This window comes from Echeneis naucrates, chromosome 2 (assembly GCF_900963305.1).
Source record: "Echeneis naucrates chromosome 2, fEcheNa1.1, whole genome shotgun sequence".
NCBI lineage: Eukaryota > Metazoa > Chordata > Actinopteri > Carangiformes > Echeneidae > Echeneis > Echeneis naucrates.
Genome location: NC_042512.1, coordinates 1,842,405 through 1,862,113, shown reverse-complemented (window position 1 = coordinate 1,862,113; position 19,709 = coordinate 1,842,405). Strand labels below are relative to the sequence as shown.

Genomic DNA, 19,709 nt, shown 5'->3' with positions numbered 1-19,709 from the left:
CTATTTTTTTTTTTTTATTAATTTTTTTAATATACATGTCAAGAGCCATGAGATGACTGCTGTGATTTGGTATTAGACAAGTAGCACTGAATTGAATCAAATATTGTCATGACTGAAAAACATGCAATTTTTCTGTTTTAAAATAGTTTGGAAAAAACTCATCACCAATCTATCACAGATGCAATCAGAAGGTAATATTTGTAATTTTTTTTATTGTTTGTCAACATAACATTTGCATTCCCATTGTTTCATTTCTTCAGATGAACAGGTACCAGAATCATTTGGAAACATCACAAGGAAAAGTGAATGACAAGCTATGAAATCTGATTTGGAGTGGTGGAACACTGCAGTCTGTCTGAACACCAAGTGTCACAGCTTCATTTTTGCTGAGTTTGACATCAATTGATAAAAACTATAGCAAAGTAATGAGTCCTATATTTTTGTAAGTATGGAATACAAAACCTCTTGAAATAATTTGTTTTGTCTGAAAGTTAACGGTGAAAATCTTCACTGTGAGGGAAAACAAAAAAAAACACCTTTTTGGAGTCTGGTCTCGAGGGGTGATCCAGTTACCAATTACAAGTTACAGTTACAAGTCACAGTGTGTGAATTTAGGAGTGCTAATTTCAATGTGTTTGAACATGTATTGGGAACTGGGAATGGAGAGTCATCCAGGAACTCTATTCTTGGCGATGGTTCCCATCCGGACGGGGGAGGTGAAGTCAGCCCAGCTGCAAACATCAAAACATCCTCCAGAGACACAGCAGCCTGACCTTCTGCAAAGAAATACCTTCAGTTACATCTTGGCAATGTATTTTCTCAGCAAATGATAAATTTTTGTGATTTCCAAACCTTCACAATCAAAGACACAGTCCGCCCAGTCGCCCAAAGTTCTTTAAGTCTCCTGTTACTTCCTGATGGACTGAGGTCAGGTTTGAAGAGTCTCAAGTTCCAGACCAGTGAGTGGCTTTTCAGAGTGGCACAGGACAGGGGCCAGCAAAGTAGGCTGTTGCTGCAGTGCAGTCAGAAACTGAAGAGCTGAAAGACCATCTTTGAATCTAAAAAGTCACCACAAACATTGTTTCACATTTAAATGACCTAAAGAAACTTCAATGTTTTCTAAAATGACTATCCACCCAAACATATAGAAATGAGTAAAAATGGTTGTGTGTTGAACATTACTGATTTAAAGAAGAACTCTGTGTCTTGCTTTGCACTTGGCAGGGTAAATGTTTTTGAAAAATAGTTCAAGCAACAAAGTGTATGTCATGTGATATATAAAGTTAATGATCATTAACCATTAGTATTGTTTACATCTAACCCTGTTCATACCATTTGCATTGTACACCAAGAACCGATGTCCTTCTGGTCCATCAGAAATGGGCCGGTCTTTCAGATGTTTCATCAGTAGAGTTAAAAACTCTCGTCTCGGCCCACCTGTGTCAATTCCTTCTTCCAAAACAGCAGCATCATCAGTGAATTTTACCAACATGTCACAGGTTTCAGAATATGTTGAACATCTTACAAATGCAAATATCTTTCCCATGTAATCAATAAAGTAAAATTAAGTGAGCTGTTGGTTTTTTACTTACCCGTAGCAAGTACTCCTGACTGGATTTGTTTCAGGTGGATCCAGATCCTCAGTGTCAGATATTACTGTCTGAAAAACAAATGAAAATGTCTGAAACAACACACTGAAAGCAAAGAACATCAGGCTGCCATAATCTGCCTTAATACCTGTCCAGGCTGAGCTGTGGATGAATCTCTGAAACATGATAAAATTGATAAACTGATGAACTTTATGATATGATACTTTAGTATAACAGAGTTTTGACTAACATTTAGAGGTAGAGAGGAACCATAAGATTTATAAATAAGAGATTATTTTCTTATAAATGATATCACACGTATGGTATTTTTTATCACATGTTCATCACAATCACATCAACAACTTAAAGACAAATGACTTCTTTTGTAAAAACTAATACCTACCCTTTATCTTCAGGTTTGTGTGGGAGAACTGTGTTTTTTGTTTCAAAAACCTGAGAAGAAAAGCACACAATTGTCAGCAACTTTAAACAGCTTCCATTATTGTTCCCTCACCACATACAGTATATATCAATGGTGAAAGGTTATCAGGGTGTCTGATTGGAATAGTAAATGCCAAATAATCAAGACTTGGTTCTTAGACTTTATGCTTGAAACCAAATGCATATTCTATCAATAAATAAATAAAAAAACTGAAAGTACAAAATGTAAAAATGAACGTACCACAGTGTCAGCTGCATTGAATTCAGCTGTGCTCCTCGATGTGATGACAATTTCAGAATCAGAGTCTGATGTATCAACCTCTGTAGTAAAAACAAACAGTCTGGATACAAAAGAAGGTCTGCTCCTTCATCCATCTTCTTGTTAAATGTTCTCATTTCTTGGACAGCTTGCTTCAGTAGATCAGGTGCTGCTACCTCCGGATCTGTATATAATGGGAGTGATTTCCCTCTCTGAGATTTTAAATCAGCTCCATGTGGCGCCATCAATCCATGTTTATCTGCTAAAATAACAAAAAGATATCATTCGTTTCACACACACACATATTGACTTCCATATTTTACAGATATATCCACACAAGTACCTGGACCTGTTTCCTTTCGGCCCACAGTTCTTTTGACTTTGACTTTCTGTCCTCCATGAATTGTTTATATGATGTTCATGGTTGTTCTGCTGGAATGAACGGAGTTCCGTATCAAAACAGAAAGTTAGCAGCTAAAACAATCAGCAACAATTGTGCATTTAGCATAACTATAAGCCTATAATAAAAAAAATAAAATAAAAACTTACTAACTAAACGTGTTGCCATTCCGTGAAGACAACGATTGGCTGCTAAATGAAACGGTGCACTTTAATTCACTGCATGTCTGACAGCGGCTTCAGCTAGTTAGCGCGATGCTACACTTAGCTTGTTTAGCATTTTCCGGCTGTTTATTAGATGTCTCCTGTGCGCGTGCTCCTTCCGTCTGGTCCGTTCATCAACGTTAAACATTCTACAGATCGTCCGCACGGAAAACACAACCGCGTAAATTGGCTCAAGTTGTTTCCACAAAACGGCCAAAACTTCATTTACTCCATGCTGCCATAAACTTTCACTCTGCAAAGTTTTCCCGCCACACAAACCGACACAAACTTTTTGAGCTCACAGTCAATCTTCTTCTGGATCACTTCCGGCATTTGGTACATTCCCCTTCCGGAAGATTCTGTCGTTTGGAAATTTGTTTCGCAACATGTAAATTTGTTTTCTAAAATGTAAATTCGTTTGGTCCGTGGGAAAAGTGTTTTCTTATGTAACTTTGTTTAATAAAATGTAAAAATGTTTCCCAACATGTACATTTGTTTCACGCTTTGTAAAAGTGTTTTGCACTTAGTAATTTTGTTTTGCACTTACCGGCCACCGTAGTTTCCGAGTTGCTCTAACTAACTCAGATCTGCTGTTCTGTCTTTACATGAGACAGGCAGGAAGTTGGACTTTCTAAAGCAAAGAGAATCCGGTTGGTTTTCAAAATAAAACTGCTGTCTGCGAGCAGGACGCCGCTGACCAGAGAGAGTTAACTTCTGTCACTGAGCTATTAAAGAAAACACATGTGCTCTCCCCGTCGGGGAATCGAACCCCGGTCTTCCGCGTGACAGGCGGAGATACTGTCCACTATACTAACGTGGTGTAACTTCACTTCCTCCGTGGAAAAACAAAAGGAGCATAAAGTTATTTCCTCCCAGTTTCTATCCAGAATCATCATCAGCACAGCTTCTGTCAGGAACATCTGTTTGTTGCTGACAACATCTGGATTACAGATGACACATCAGACTGATATTATCTGTGTCATGGTGTTCAGAGATTTCAGCAGCTCACATCCAACACAGAGACTCTGAGCAGGCCCACCTGGTCTTAGACCCAGACCCAGACCCAGACCTAAATCCAAACCCAGGAGACAGAGGTTGAGTGAGTCAGTGAGGAAGAAGCTGCTCGTTCTCCTTCAACAGTTTGATCTGAGGAAAAGTCACTTCCTCTTTTCAGGAATCAACTTCTACCATCTGTCCACTAGATGGAGATAACTGAGCATCAACTGAGAACTGAGTTCTTCATCATCTGGAAACAGACAGCATTGTTTTCTTCAGCTGGAGCTCTTTGTTCAAATCTACATTGAGATTCAGAGCCAAATGTTTTTCCTTTCCTGGATTTACTTCATCATTTCAGTGACTCTGTGGATTCAGCTGACAAATGAAAAATACAACCAACATTTAAAGATGACGTGTTGAAACAAAACTTTATTGATTCAGTCTGGTCAGCAGAATATAACCTGATGAAATCAGCAACATTAAACTGATGTTTCTACATGAATGCATCACTGATTCGAAAACCATAAACTGAACATGAATCCAGCACTCAGCGTTACAGCAGCACACCTCTGTTACTGTGGAGCTGTGTCTCTTTTCTACTTTATTATAGATGACAGAAAAAAACTCCAGATAAGAAGCAGCTGTACATGCAGTGACTAGTTCTCCTGCTCAGGTATCGTCTCTCAGTGTGTCATGTGTTGTCTTGTGTGTGATTTTAATCTATCTAGAGTATCTCTTCCTCAGAGAGACTGAAGAACCAGGTAAGATCAAGAAACCAGGATAGAGAGGTTCAGTGAATGTGGTGTTGAAGGTGTGGAGGTGGATCAGTGAGTCAGAGGAGACTCTGTAGAAGGACAGAGAGCCAGCAGGACAGTCCACATACACTGCTACTCTGTGAAAGTCAGAGTCAGAGGAGGAGGAGAGGGTTGTTTCTCTGCTGTTGTGCCAGACAGAGTAACCATCATCAGAGCAGAACAGACTCCAGGACTGATTATTTCTTCCAAACAAACAGTCATCACTGCCTCCTTTCCTTCTGATTCCTCTGTAGCTCACTGAGATATAAACCACTCCACTCCTCTCAACCTCCCAGTAACAGCGACCAATCAGACCATTTCTACACAGCAGCTGAGGAAAGATGTCAAATCTGTCTGGATGGTCAGGATATGACTGATACTCTCTCACACATGTCACCTTCCTGTTGTTGTCAGACAGTTTGAGGTTTCTGTTGATTGTGTTTGTGTCCAATTCCAGTTCACAGACATCTGATGGAGAGAGCAAGAAACAACAGCTGCAGTTTATCATCTGTTCATTTATCAACAACTTTACTGAAAGTGAATCATTCAAACTTACATTTTATCACCTGTGAATAATGTTTGACTACATTTAAATTAAAAGCCAACAATCCAGTTAGAACATCAACAGTTACTGAACATGAGAGTCAAGATGTCAGCAATGTTCTGCTTTTTTTCTGCTGTGGAGTCAAAGATGACGGCTGATGGAGATCCACATCAATAAACACATGAAGTGTTGATCCTGAATGAAACTCATCTTTGTACTTCAGTCAGAAATGTAAAAATCTAGTGTAACATGAGCAGCTGAGTTTTCATGAATCAAAGTGAAAACACACTCACACTTCCTCAGACCAGGTCTCAGTCTCTGTGGTCCACCATGGTCCACCCTGGAGGAAGAAACAGAGTCAGGATCAACTTGATCCACCATCAAACATGAAGCAGAGTTCCTCAGAACTGTCCAGACCTGAGAGTGTCCAGTCTCCAGTCTGGATCCTCCAGTCCAGCAGACAGAAGCTTCACTCCTGAGTCTCCTGGATGATTGTAGCTCAGGTCCAGTTCTCTCAGATGGGAGGGGTTGGAGCTGAGAGCTGAGGCCAGAGAAGAACAGCCTTCCTCTGAGAGCAGACATCCTGACAGACTGAACACACACACACACACACACCAAAAACATGTTATGTGTGGATGAAAATGTAAGATGAAGAAACCATTGAATAAAAATTAGCAAATACAATTCACTCTAAACTAGTCGAATATCATTTGCTGTATTTAAATTTGGTGTCCTGTTTTCCTTCTCTCGCAATCCTCTCTGAACAGGTTTTGCAACAGCAAAATGCTGCTGTTATATTTTGCCACTGAGAAAAACAACCACAATGGTGAAGACATGTTTATTATTAGTCAGGCAGAGAGGGGGCCAGGTTTAGGTCCTGATAGGAAGGCGTGACAGATGGCATAACCAGTGCTTCATGGCCTGTTTGGGGGCTACTCTTCCTGCAAACACTTTCACCAAATTAACCAATTTATTGAAACTTCTTAACAGATAAAATGTACCTATCAGATCGATAAATAATTGCATAGTTTTCCCCCCAAATCAATATTGTGCATCCCTACAATAAACACACACTTTCTGATGACTGCAGACAGCCGATAATAAAATAATATAACCACTTTCATGAGTGCAGAAAATAACTCAGACAAATGAAGAGAAGTGATAAATAATATATAAATCAGGTATTTACACACTGAGCTGTATGAATTAAACAAAATCAAATCTTTTTAGAGAATCAGCAGAACAAAGAAACACTAAGAGAGAAAACAACAGCTGAACCACAAACACACGGATTCAAGTAAAGACACAGTTGCTCAAAAACTGCATAGTGACGCATTGATTCTGCTCTGTGTTCAACCAGGTTCATTCATCCACAGAGCATCATATCAGCAGTCCACTCAACCTCTGGTGTCTTTGAACCCCTTAAATATTTTCCTGAATGAGAACTCCATCATCACAACTGTGACAGATGCCAAAAGCAGCAGAAAGGTTGTGTCCACCTCCCTAAAAGTAAATGATCCTCAGTGAACATAGAAAACACCACTGGAGGATTCACCAGGAGGACACCAGCATGACCCAGCATGCACCTGTTGGCTCAGCAACATGTGTGTGTTTAATTTGTTTCACTTAGTGTGTTCTCCAGGTGGTGATTCAAATCAGTGATTCATTATGGAGCATGAAGCTTTTTATACTGATGGCAATCTCCCAAAACTACAAACCTCTTCAGTTCATTTTATCTCATTTAATGAAAAATCATAACTAATATATAAAGAGTCTTGACACAAAACATGAACTCTGACCTGAGAGTTTCCAGCTCACAGTGTGGACTCTTCAGTCCAACAGACAGCTGCTTCACTCCTGAATCCTGCAGGTTGTTGTTACTCAGGTCCAGATCTCTCAGACTAGAGGACTGGGAGCTGAGGACTGAGGACAGAGCTTCACAGCTTCTGTCTGAGAGGTTACAGAGGCTCAGTCTGAAGTACAATTACAGAAGAAGAGGGAAATAAAAAAAAACCCAAAACTTTATGTTGGTGATGTGTAATAAAACTGCACAAACATGTTGTCAAAACACACAATATTTAAAGATATGTCTATGAATTATTAATGCAAAACAGACAAAAGCGAACCTGAGTCCTTCCAGTCTGCACTTTGGACTCCTCAGTCCAGCAGATAGCAGCTTCACTCCTGAATCCTGCAAGTTGTTGTTCCTCAGGTCCAGATCTCTCAGACTAGAGGACTGGGAGCTGAGGACTGAGGACAGAGATTCACAGCTTCTGTCTGAGAGGTTACAGCCACTCAGTCTGAAGAAGAATCAGCAAAATAAGATAAGTGATTCAAAATGTTTTTGAGTCTCAACCAAAAAAGATTCATTTGATCTGGTTGGATTTATTTGCACATACAGAACTTTGTTGGAGGCTTTGACCACTGGCAGCAGCCTCAGAAGAGCCTCCTCTGAAGCACAATATTTCTTCAGGTCAAACACGTCCAGATCTTTTTCTGATGACAGTAAGATGAAGACCAGAGCTGACCATTGAGCAGGAGACAGTTTATCTGTGGAGAGATGTCCTGATCTCAGGGACTGTTGGATCTCCTCCACCAGAGAACCATCATTCAGTTCATTCAGACAGTGAAACAGGTTGATACTTTTCTCTGGAGACAGATTCTCACTGATCTTTGTCTTGATGTACTGGACTGTTTCCTGATTGGTCTCTGAGCTACTTCCTGTCTGTGTCACCAGGCCTCGTAGGAGAGTTTGGTTGGTCTGCAGTGAAAGACCCAGAAGGAACCGGAGGAACAAGTCCAGGTGTCCATGTGGACTCTGTAAGGCCTCAACCACAGCACTCTGGTAGAGACGTGTTCTTTTAGATCCAGTCCTTATTAGTTTAGACCTCCAAGTTGTTGTTTGTTCTTCTGACATCAGATTGACTCCAGAGTTGAAGGTCAGGTGGACATGAAGAGCAGCCAGAAACTCCTGAACACTCAGATGGACGAAGCAGAAGACCTTGTCCTGGTACAGCCCTGTCTCCTCTTTGAAGATCTGTGTGAACACTCCTGAGTAAACTGATGCTGCTCTGATATCGATGGCACACTCTGTCAGGTCTGATTCATAGAAGATCAGGTTTCCTTTCTGCAGCTGCTCAAAAGCCACTTTTCCCAGAGACTCAATCATCTTCCTGGTCTCTGGACTCCAGTGTGGATCTGACTCAGCTCCTCCATCGTACTTGACCTTCTTCACTTTGGACTGAACCACCAGGAAGTGGATGTACATCTCAGTCAGGGTCTTGGGCAGCTCTCCTCCCTCTCTGGTCTTCAACACCTCCTCCAGAACTGTAGCAGTGATCCAGCAGAAGACTGGGATGTGGCACATGATGTGGAGGCTTCGTGAGGTCTTGATGTGGGAGATGATCCTGCTGGCCTGCTCCTCATGTCTGAACCTCTTCCTGAAGTACTCCTCCTTCTGCGGGTCATTGAACCCTCTGACCTCTGTCACCATGTCAACACACTGAGGAGGGATCTGATTGGCTGCTGCAGGTCGTGTGGTTATCCAGAGGCGAGCAGAGGGAAGCAGTTTCCCCCTGATGAGGTTTGTCAGCAGCACGTCCACTGAGGTGGACTCTGTAGGATCATTCAGGACCTCAGTGTTGTGGAAGTCCAGAGGAAGTCGACACTCATCCAGACCGTCAAAGATGAACACAACCTGGAAGTGATCAAAGCTGCACATTCCTGCTTCTTTGGTTTCAGTGAAGAAGAGATGAACAAGTTCCACCAAGCTGAACTTCTTCTCTTTCAGCACATTCAGCTCTCTGAAGGTGAAGGGGAATGTGAACTCTATGTCCTGGTTGGCTTTGTCTTCAGCCCAGTCCAGAGTGAACTTCTGTGTTAAGACGGTTTTCCCAATGCCAGCCACTCCCTTTGTCATCACTGTTCTGATTGGTTGGTCTCTTCCAGGTGGGGGTTTAAAGATGTCTTCTTGTCTGATGCTTGTTTCTGCTCTGTCCTGTTTCCTGGATGCTGTTTCAATCTGTCTGACCTCATGTTCCTCATTGACCTCTCCAGTCCCTCCCTCTGTGATGTAGAGCTCTGTGTAGATCTGATTCAGAAGGGTTGGGTTTCCTGCTTTAGAGATCCCCTCAAACACACACTGGAACTTCTTCTTCAGGGAAGATTTGAGTTTACGCTGACAACTTTCTAAATAAACAAAGACAAAAAAAAAAAAAAAAAAAAAAGATTAAAAACTTTTACTAGGGTTATGTATTCTTCTCCTAAGGAATAAGAATATGATCATATTTCTCTCCGTCTCCTCAGACTTTAGTAAATATCTAATTGATCCATCATGTTAAATCCTCTTACTGATCTGCAGACAGTCAGCCAGCTCCTCCTGCTTCATCCTCCTCAGGAAGTTCACTGTGATCTTCAGAAATGCCTCTCTGCTCCTCCTCTGCTCTTCATCCACCTCATCATCCTCATTCTTCATGAATTGTGGGTAATCTGGACTCAGACTCCTTTTGATTTTCTTCAGCTCGTTCTTCACAAAACAGACGATGTTCTCCTCCAGCAGCTGGAACACAATAACATCCTGTGTAAAGTTCACTCTCAGTATAAACTGATGGATCAAAGCATCAGATCATCAGTCAGCAGAGTTCAACTTTAGCTGCTGCTGTATCATCTGCTGCCACGTCTCTTTCCAGAGCTACACAGAAAGATTCAGACCTGCTGACTTCACTAAACTAACTTCACTGGTGTAACTTACTAAGTTTGACTTTAGATTCTGACAACACAGAGATCCTGATCATCACATGAAGACCAAACTGATACAGCCCTTCAACACATCAACTCAGGAAGTGAAAATTCAGGGTATTAACTGTGACTGTGGCTGAAGATGGATCAGACCACCTGAACTAGTTCACTGATGAATTATTCCATCTTTAAACCCTGTAGAGACAGAGTCCATGGAGGCCCAGGACTGAATCTGATTAACTTTGGTCTTTGTTATTAAGTCACAGCTGAAATGATCTGGAAAACAACTAAATAAACTTTTGTTTAAGATTCACTATAGATGAAGAAGAAGGAGCAGAAATGTTTTCTGAACGTCTCCAACAGACCATATTCATACAGAACATATCTGTTGAGGCTGATGGATTATTGCTCTGTGGTGAACTACAACTCCCAGTCCTCTCCCACTCTCTCCCACCCCAAACCTGTTCAATCCCAATTCAACTCCTGTCTGTCACAGAGTAAAGCTCTACTGGTCTAAAGAGTGCAGCTTCAAACTCAAGTCTTTGTTGGTGTCTGTTGTAGTCACTGGATGAACATTTACACACCATAAATATGGAGTCCAGGTCTGTGTGATGATGTTTGTCAGACTGAACTCTGAGGAGAAAAGACACAAACACACAGTTTGTTCCAGGAGTTTTCTATGAACAGCAGAGAAACTGATAGACAAGCTTTGATACCTTTAATGAGTCAAACAACAACAAATGATCAGCTTTTACCTTTTTTCTTTGATAAAGTCATCCATAGACCGATCACTCTTCATGGACACACGGCTGGATACAGCAGACTGTGGTCCTCCCTTAAAAATAATAGGACGATCCATAGACCAATCACTCTTCATGGACACACAGCTGGACACAGCAGACTGTTGACCACCCTTCAAGTTCTTTGGAGGACCCATTGACTGATCACTCTTCATGGAGACACAGCTCACATGGGAATCTGGTTTCGACCTCTTGTTGCTAGTACAAACATCGCTGGAAGTAAAATGATCAACAACCAATAAACTGAACAGAAAAAGATCAGTTTAAAATACTGAGGTTAGGTTTTCATTTGTATAGCTATGAATCATTCTGTTACTTTAATTGAAATGTGCAAGACAAATACTTATGCTACAACTACTACTACTACTAATAATAATAATAATATTAATATCTAGTCATGTTGGTTGAGCTCTCTATTAATACAGTAAATACAGTAAAAAAAACCTAAGTGTCAGTGAGAGTGAATAATGATGGAGCAGTGATCTGAGTGCTGAGCTCTGACAGATGGACAGTTAGAGATCCTCATCTCACCTCTGAGCTTTGGTCTGACTCTCATGTTCCCCACACAGAGTGGTTTTAGAGGGAGGGGCTCCCTCCTCTCTGTCCTCACACTGATTCATAGCTGAGCATCCACCTGCTGGAAAAGTTACACAATCCTTCAGAGCCAACAGCAACAACTATGTCACCGAGTTCACCCAACAGATCAGAAATATGGATTTCTTCATGACTTTAATATCAAAGTCTAATTTTTATTTCTTACCTGAGGATAATATCCCATCATAAAGCTAATATTTAAATGTAAAACATTTTGAAATTTGTTTACTAACAATTGAAACCCCGAATCAAGTCAACAGCTGAAGAAATACCATCTTCATGATTAGTTTTTTTCTGAGCCACATCCCCCACAAGTTATGTTTGTATCAACAACTGCAGTGTAGTTTTATAATCTCTGGTGTTAATATTTTACTGAAATTTTACATCTTGTAGCTTTGATGGAAAACAGATCTTGATCTTTTAAAAAAAAAGCCACAAAACTTTTTAATCATTATCTTTTATATATTGTATTGTATTTCATGAGAAGATCTTCCTTGAAACAAATTAAAGTGAATTGTCAGATGACATTCTGCTGGTTTAACTGATATCATGCTGATGTTTTCAGCAGCTATTTTATGAGTTCATGTCTTTATCACAAACATTTTAAGAGCTCTTGTTAAGAAGTAACCACATCATCCACAACCAACCCTCTTTATCTGGAATCTGAACAGGGAGCTGTGAGGAGTTTGATGGCTCATCATCATGATTAAAGCAACATTTAAATTAATAGACCAGTTTCCTTTAATAGTGAATATGAAACAGAACTGACCAGTTTTTGTTGTTTTAGCACTTTGTCTATCTCCTTGTCTTTTTTTCATGTTCTTCAACAGCCCATCTCAGTTAGTGACTCTCATATATCTATATATATATATGAGAAGGTAGCTGGTTGAAAATGATCAGCATGGCCCCAGATATGAGCATCAAACTGTCAGTTTTCAAATAAATTTATAAATGTCAATTCCTAAATAGTATATCACTGATATATCAGGAGTCAGAAGGAGTGAAGTTTAGTATTTTATACATCTATGCAACTAAATAATTTTAAATTTCCATTTTGTTGGCTTTACAATCTGTTTTTAAATCAGTTCAACATTCACTGACACAAACAGGATTGGTTATGTTACCTGATGGTCGAACTGATCTTCATGCAGCTGATGAGTGAAGGTGAACTTTAACTGCAGCTTCCATGAAAAAAAATATATAAATGTATATCTGACAGCAGGTTTTCTAAAGTTGTTGATCCAAACACAGTCTGAGCTCTCTGTGTAAAACTGAATATGACTTAGAGGAAAATCCGATACCAGAGCAGTTCTAAACTTTGAAATGAATTGAAGTCAATCATTAACAGACAGTAATAATCCACATCAGGTAGATCACAAGGCTCCAATGACCTTTGATTTATATGATGTGGTGTACAATATGGGACAAATATATGATTTTATATTTTGATACTATAAGGCAACACTATTATACATGCCCACAGTCACAGTTATGTTTGTCTACAATATGCAGATGAGCTATAGCATAAACAAAATGATCAGATTAGAAATGGCATAATGGCATACTATATCAGGGTTCTTTCACCATTTTCAGAGTAAAATGTAATGTTTTTTAAGACCTCAACAAATGAAATTTTAGACTTTTTTTTTTTTTTTTTTTTAAACTTGAAGACAATTTAAACCTGGCCCCGCTGTGGCAGCACGTGAGCGCTTTCCTCCTTTCATATGCGACTGGATGGCTTTGACCCCAAGGTCCCTTGCACATTGCCTCATTGTTGCTTTCAGCTGGCGCCAACCACCTCCTAAATGCACCCTCTTCCATCCATTTTTCATTAAATTTGCACTTCCCAATCTTTGCATGTTGAACCGCTCACTTCATTTCGGAGTCTCTCATTAACTACACAGTCTTTGTACAAAGTTAATCAAACAAACACACACTATGTTTTCCAATCACTGTGCTTTCCCATTGGCATAACCCTAACCTTAACCGCCTGGAAATGTTATACCTATAGCAAATTTATGGTGATTTTAAGATCATTTCAGGCCACAAATACCCAGATTTTAATTTAAGACATTTTAAGACTTATTAAGGAATCCACCAGAAGCCTGTATATGTCAGCGCTTATTCACAAAGCTGGTTATCAACTTGCTAATCAAACCCAGATTTTCCATCTAGATCTGTGCACTTTCACCGACCCCATGGAGAAGACACAATACTGAATTTCACAACTATAAAATTAAGAAAACAAAGACTATAAATCAATAAAATGAACAAAAAGCAACAGAGTTGCTGCTCACAGAAGCTGCAAAAAATGCTGGGAAATCAATCACAGAGTCTGTCAATGATTACATTACTGGGATTATATTATTAACGCTTCAGCACATTCAATATAAACACACATACAGCCCTGACCACTGTTGTATCCAGACTGTGCTGACTGCTGCTTTTCATGGAGAGCAGCTGTGTTTTATATGTGTTGGATATTCCAAGCAGCACTGAGTTTCTCATGTCTGGATGTTGCTAAGAAAATAAGTTATTTAGCATTGTCTGAAAAAATGTACTGAATAGGTTTTGAGCTACAAATGAACTGTCCGCTGTCTATTCTTCATTTCTTGTTTGTCACAATTCCAACCCTCCTCCTTTATCGGCGGCTTAAGACCAACAAAAGGAGGTCAAGAATTTCTACTATCACATCCTCCCCCTGAACACAGGAGCCAGCCATCCATAACCAGATGTGGACAAACCTCCTCCCCACAACATCACCCAAAAAGAAACTACCCTCATCATCACTTCATCACAGAGAGGGACCTTCTGCTGTCATCAGATTCAGTGATGTCTTCATCAGGGTCCTTATCCTTCACTGGTGTGTCCAAAAGTTTGGAGGACAAAGTTTACACATCATTAACTGTCTATAATCAAAATCAAACACCAAGTCAATTTCTTCTTCTCTGTATTTTCACCTGTCTGTCCAGGTGTGCTCTAACTAACAGGACTTCAGCCTGCTGACCTACACTGGCTGACACTGCTCTGTTTCCTCTGAAAGAACAAGTCCTCACTTCATGTTCAAACTGAGGCAGTAACTGCAACAGCGAGAAATGTTTTTCCATGCTAACGAAGCCTAATTAGCTAATTAAGATACGTTAGCATGCTAGCTAAATTAGCAAAGTTAGCATGCTAACTAAATTAGCTAATTTAGCTATGTTAGCATAAGGACGTAAGGACCTTAAACAAGGAGGACTCTGCTAAATATGTCTATTAAATGTTGTTTAAGAACAGTTTCACATGCAAACAGAGAAAAGACAAGTTCTCATTAAAGTTCTTACCTGAACTCCGGTGAATATTTGCTACAGGTGCTGCAGGAAGACGGAAGTTTGTTTCAAAACTCAGACTGGTGAATTTACAGCATTTAGCTTGCAGCACAACTTCCTGAACTTGTTTTCAGCACTGCTCCTCTTTTCAGTTCACTTCTAAGTTTTATTTTGTTTTCCATTTTCTCACAAAATGTCGAGCTGTAGCCACTTAAACAACTTTACACAACGCGCTGTCACTCCAAATGACTGACACCACTGACAGCCAATGACAACTGAGGGGACATGGAAGGACCAATCAGGTTTTCGGGGGAGGGAGCCTCAGCTGTGATCACGAGAGAATATTCTCATTCACTTCGACTCTTTCCTTCTCCTTATTTGTCCTAAAAAGGAACCAAGAAAGCCATCAAAGCTGAGCCACTTGGTTTTTCTTCATGCCAATCTGAACCAAAGACGAACTAAAACTGTTAGGATTTTCATTTACATCCTGTTGTATCATCCTTCATACTTGTCTATGTGGTTTAAATGTAAATAGTTCAACATTTTTAAATGATTTACATTTAATTAAAGATTAAAAATATTTTCAAACTGAGTTGGATCTTTGGGTTTTTTCATTTATTATTTGTCATTATTATTTGCCATTTATCATTCGTTCGCGAAACGAGTCATGTGCGTCTTTGTGCGCATGCGCTCATCCATCTGACACGAGTGTCACGCGTGGGAGAGCGATTAAAGACAGGTAATGCCTTTGATCTCCAGTGACGTCACACACATCCTCAGCTCCATGTAGGTTGGAGCTAAGGATGTGATTTGAGAATGAAGTTGTTCTGAGCGCACTCAGAAAACAGACAGGAAGTGTCATTTCTCCTGACGTGTAGCATGATTTTTGTGCTGGAAGTTGTTCATCAAACATAACCAGAAGCAGCCAGTGACCAATTTAAAGAAGCATGAAACCAGAACATGCTGTGATCCATCCAACCGTTGTTGGCAGGATTTGAACCTGCGCGGGGAAACCCCAATGGATTTCAAGTCCATCGCCTTAACCACTCGGCCACAACAACCATGCGCAGCAACGCTACCATGACTCAGCATTTTCCAGCCTGGAGAGTTTCCTCCTCAAAGGACAGGGCTCTTGCTGCCTTCACTTCCCATGGAAGAAAAATGTTCATGTGGCTACTTCTATGAAGTACACTTCCTGCTGTCTGAGTAATGATTGTTACAAAAGGCCATTTAGGAACAAACATTGTGCTTGATTGTAAGCGGGTGTCAGTAATGTATCTATTCACACTTTTAATAATTTCATACTTTGGTTGCAGGTTATGCTGGCAGAAAGCCAAATATGGAGAGGAAGGCCCAGAAGAAGTGGAGCAGAGTATTGTTGGAGGAAGAGCAGGGAGCAGGTTTTCAACTTCTGTTTAGTTTGATTTATAGTTGATTTGATTATATTTGATTTATAGTTTTTTATGTCTAGTTAAATGAAACACACTAGTCCTGCGAGTTTAAAGAAGGACTCGTCAGATCACAGAAAAAAGATTAACCTTCCTCTAGTGTTAAGGTCGGGTTTTTTGGGGGATAATGCTTCAGATTTGAGGAAGGATAACAGGAAACTGCGATGGGCAGAAATCGAACCCAGGTCAACTGCTTGGAAGGCAGCTATGCTGACCACAATAACACCATTGCAGGCAAATGTATTAATATGTAGACTACAGTTTCTTCCTTCATCTGAAGGGGTCAGTAGTGTGACAGCAGGTTTTTAATTATGTCGAGTAGCAGACAGAAACAGACCGATAGAAACTAAATTCCTGCTGTTTTATTGTTCTGTAAGAGCTGAGAGAATACATGTCTGTAAGTGTTGTTGTACATGTCTGTATTACTGCCATGTTTGAGTTTGAATAAATTCACTGACGCTTTAAAATGATCGCGGTACTGATGCTAATCCCGTTAGCCGGTCTATGGCGTTTTCCATTGTATGTTAGCATTAAGCGGACATAACGGACTTTATGTTAAGATAAAATTATGGCAGTAATTCTGGTTAAAATTACTTTGAATGCTATTTTAAATACGTAGCTGTTCAGTCATTTGTGGTTTTATTTTGTGGATGACAAAGTAACTCATTTTATTATTCTCGCTTTCGGTCGAAAAAAGCCGAGTCCAGTCGAGGAGAGCCGAATCTTCAGAGAATCCGTGCAGACAGGGGGGTTATTTTGATGGACACACCATGAGGCCAATCACATGAGAGGACAAACTGATGTTTTCACAATAATATTCAGCTGGTAAATTGACATAGATATGAAGTTTTACAGGTGACCAAGAAGAGACGTTTTCTTTGCTCTACAACGTAACTTTGTGAAAATAACATGTCTGTGGTTGTTCTCTGATCCCTCCTTCGTTTCTTCATGTCTTCTGTTTGTGTCTCTCTCTCGGAGTGATGTTGTTACTGAAGCCGACTCTGACCCCTCACTGAGCGGGTCGGTGCGGAGAAACACTCCGTTACCTCCGACAGCTGAGCGGTATCGCTTCTCGGCCTTTTGGCTAAGATCAAGTGTAGTATCTGTTCTTATCAGTTTAATATCTGATACGTTCCCTACCCGGGGACCATATATTAAATAGGTTTTTGGAACAGGGAGATGGAATAGGGGCTTGCTCCGTCCACTCCACGCATCGACCTGGTATTGCAGTATCTCCAGGAACGGTGCACTCCCTCTGTGTGTTCAATACAAGTCCTGTTCAGCTCAACATCACCTTAAACACATGATGTTGTCTTCATGTGTGTAACGCTGAGTGTACAGAGTGTTCATGTTCAGTTTATGGTTTTAGAATCAGTGATGCATTCATGTAGAAACATCAGTTTAATGTTGCTGATTTCATCAGGTTATATTCTGCTGACCAGACTGAATCAATAAAGTTTTGTTTCAACAGTCATCGTTTAAATGTTGGTTGTATTTTGCATTTGTCAGCTGAATCCACAGAGTGACTGAAATGATGAAGTAAATCCAGGAAAGGAAAAACATTTGGCTCTGAATCTCAATGTAGATTTGAACAAAGAGCTCCAGCTGAAGAAAACAATGCTGTCTGTTTCCAGATGATGAAGAACTCAGTTCTCAGTTGATGCTCAGTTATCTCCATCTAGTGGACAGATGGTAGAAGTTGATTCCTGAAAAGAGGAAGTGACTTTTCCTCAGATCAAACTGTTGAAGGAGAATGAGCAGCTTCTTCCTCACTGACTCACTCAACTTCTGTCTCCTGGGTTTGGATTTCAGGAGCACACACAGAAAAAATAAGATTTTCTATTCCAACAATATTCGTGATGTCCTCGCGTATGAATGAATGTTTCACAAATGAGGCAGCAGCTACTCTTCCTGGGGTCCAAATGAAAATGCACATCTGCAGTCAAACAGGTTCACGTAGACGCAGAGTCCTACATTAAAACAAACCACTTTACCATCAACCTCAACTGCATTTTTTGTAAACACTTTTTCTTATTATTAATGTTAAGACCCAGAAAGCAGCATATTTGATTGATAATCTGATCACTGATCAATAATCAGCCATTGGAAGACGCTCTGAAACTTTCTTCTGCAGTCAGAACTCATCCACCTTCAGACTGGTCATCTTCTTACTGTAGAACTGGAGCTTTTTATACATCTCACTGCAGCACAATAAAGTCCTCTGTGAGTATTGTGTGTCCCACAGTGTACATGACATCTGAGCAGCAATACTTCCACCTGCTGGAGATTTATTGTTACTACAGCTGTAAAATAAATCTATCAGAACATGAACTCAGTCTGTAGAATCCAGAAGATTAATGATACACTTTGTCCTTCTGTTATGGAATCAAATCCTACTTTAGGTTTTCTATATATTAAACTAATGAGCACTGTTGGGGCTCAAACAGAAAAAAACAAAGGCAAGATTTTTCTTTTTCTTTGCGCTTGAAAGCATGTAGTTTCATGGTGGCGGCAGGGGGCACCCAGATTTGAACTGGGGACCTCTTGATCTGCAGTCAAATGCTCTACCACTGAGCTACACCCCCCCATAAACACACACAGCCCATCACTGCAGATCAGCAGGTCTGACTGAAAACATACTGTAAAGTATGAACCACAGGGGTCAGACTGAGACTTCTGAAATGTTTCATAAATAGACTGAACAGGTGAGGGCTTTGGGACGGGGCTCACTGCAGCATCTGCTGTTGAGAGCTGCAGAGTGATGTGCGCTTTCCTGTCAGTTCCTCCACAAAAGTCTCCATTAAGTCCAGGAACAGTCGCTAAATTTAATTAAAAGGACACAAAGGCCACACTGTTGACACTGATCGAAGATTATGTTACAGCTTCAGCTGGTGTCTTCACTGTGACAAGTGTCTTGTCAGGATACTTCAAGTAACACAGACATCAAACTTCACACAGCTACATGTGGTTCCATGGTGTCATCATGAGCACTCTGGACTCTAAATCTGTCATTCATAACAGTTTTAGATTTAACTAAACTCTTCATGATTGTACCGCACAGCTTGGACAACTGGCAGTGTTGGGAGTCAAACCCATGCCTCTGAAGAGACTGGAACCTAAATCCAGCACCTTGGACCGCTCGGCCACACGACCACATAACTTCACCCGTTTCACTGCAATAATGCCACATGTCTCACATTGTCTAACTTCTCAAAGTTGTGACTTTGGATGAAAGATACACTGTTACATGGACGTTCTGTGACTTCACTCTGTTCTGTCACTCTGGTTAATGAGCTATTATAGAAAAACGTGTTCTCCCCTGTCAGTCAGATGTACAAAGATGTCCATCGGAATTTTAATGAACACAGGGCTTCTAAGATACTGCGACAGGTGAACCACCAATCTGTCTGATGACACCACTTGGATGAGAGGCCGAATGTCATTTACAAACAGTTTCTACTAACAGTTAGTTGAGGAATCAGTTGAATGAGGAGAGATGTGACTGTCATCCTGTCTATCAGACCCAGTACCAACTAGCCTCTTTAAAGAGAGTTTTTAATTTAATAGAGCCGTTCATTCTAAATAATACCTCGAGA

At 40.4% G+C, this 19,709-nt stretch overlaps 1 protein-coding gene and 4 non-coding genes across 5 annotated transcripts; 1 reads left to right on the top strand and 4 right to left on the bottom strand.

The window, feature by feature from the left end:
- Positions 1 to 3,640: 3,640 nt before the first annotated feature.
- On the bottom strand, positions 3,641 to 3,712 carry trnad-guc (transfer RNA aspartic acid (anticodon GUC)). The gene has a single exon. It is a non-coding gene; the product is annotated as a tRNA-Asp (tRNA).
- Positions 3,713 to 4,608: 896 nt separating this feature from the next.
- On the bottom strand, positions 4,609 to 11,383 carry LOC115057346 (NLR family CARD domain-containing protein 3-like). Its single transcript, XM_029524409.1, has 9 exons — positions 11,295 to 11,383; positions 10,754 to 10,976; positions 9,577 to 9,778; positions 7,626 to 9,414; positions 7,353 to 7,526; positions 7,026 to 7,199; positions 5,644 to 5,817; positions 5,520 to 5,566; positions 4,609 to 5,150 (listed from the first exon to the last, which is right to left on the bottom strand). The coding sequence occupies exons 1-9, from the start codon at positions 11,381 to 11,383 to the stop codon at positions 4,609 to 4,611; spliced, it is 3,414 nt and encodes a 1,137-aa protein (XP_029380269.1).
- Positions 11,384 to 15,644: 4,261 nt separating this feature from the next.
- On the bottom strand, positions 15,645 to 15,726 carry trnas-uga (transfer RNA serine (anticodon UGA)). Its single transcript has one exon. It is a non-coding gene; the product is annotated as a tRNA-Ser (tRNA).
- Positions 15,727 to 17,177: 1,451 nt separating this feature from the next.
- LOC115057978 (U2 spliceosomal RNA) lies at positions 17,178 to 17,368 on the top strand. The gene has a single exon (XR_003841998.1). It is a non-coding gene; the product is annotated as a U2 spliceosomal RNA (small nuclear RNA).
- Positions 17,369 to 18,626: 1,258 nt separating this feature from the next.
- Positions 18,627 to 18,698, bottom strand: trnac-gca (transfer RNA cysteine (anticodon GCA)). The gene has a single exon. It is a non-coding gene; the product is annotated as a tRNA-Cys (tRNA).
- Positions 18,699 to 19,709: the final 1,011 nt, after the last annotated feature.

Bases quoted from the DNA above. Each gene is read 5' to 3' on its own strand.
- LOC115057346 (XM_029524409.1), bottom strand. From the start codon at position 11,383: ATGAATCAGTGTGAGGACAGAGAGGAGGGAGCCCCTCCCTCTAAAACC. The intron at 10,977-11,294 runs GTGAGATGAGGA...TTTTACTTCCAG, and splicing joins AGTCAGACCAAAGCTCAGAG to CGATGTTTGTACTAGCAACA. The intron at 5,151-5,519 runs GTGAGTGTGTTT...TCTCTCCATCAG, and splicing joins GAGACCTGGTCTGAGGAAGT to ATGTCTGTGAACTGGAATTG.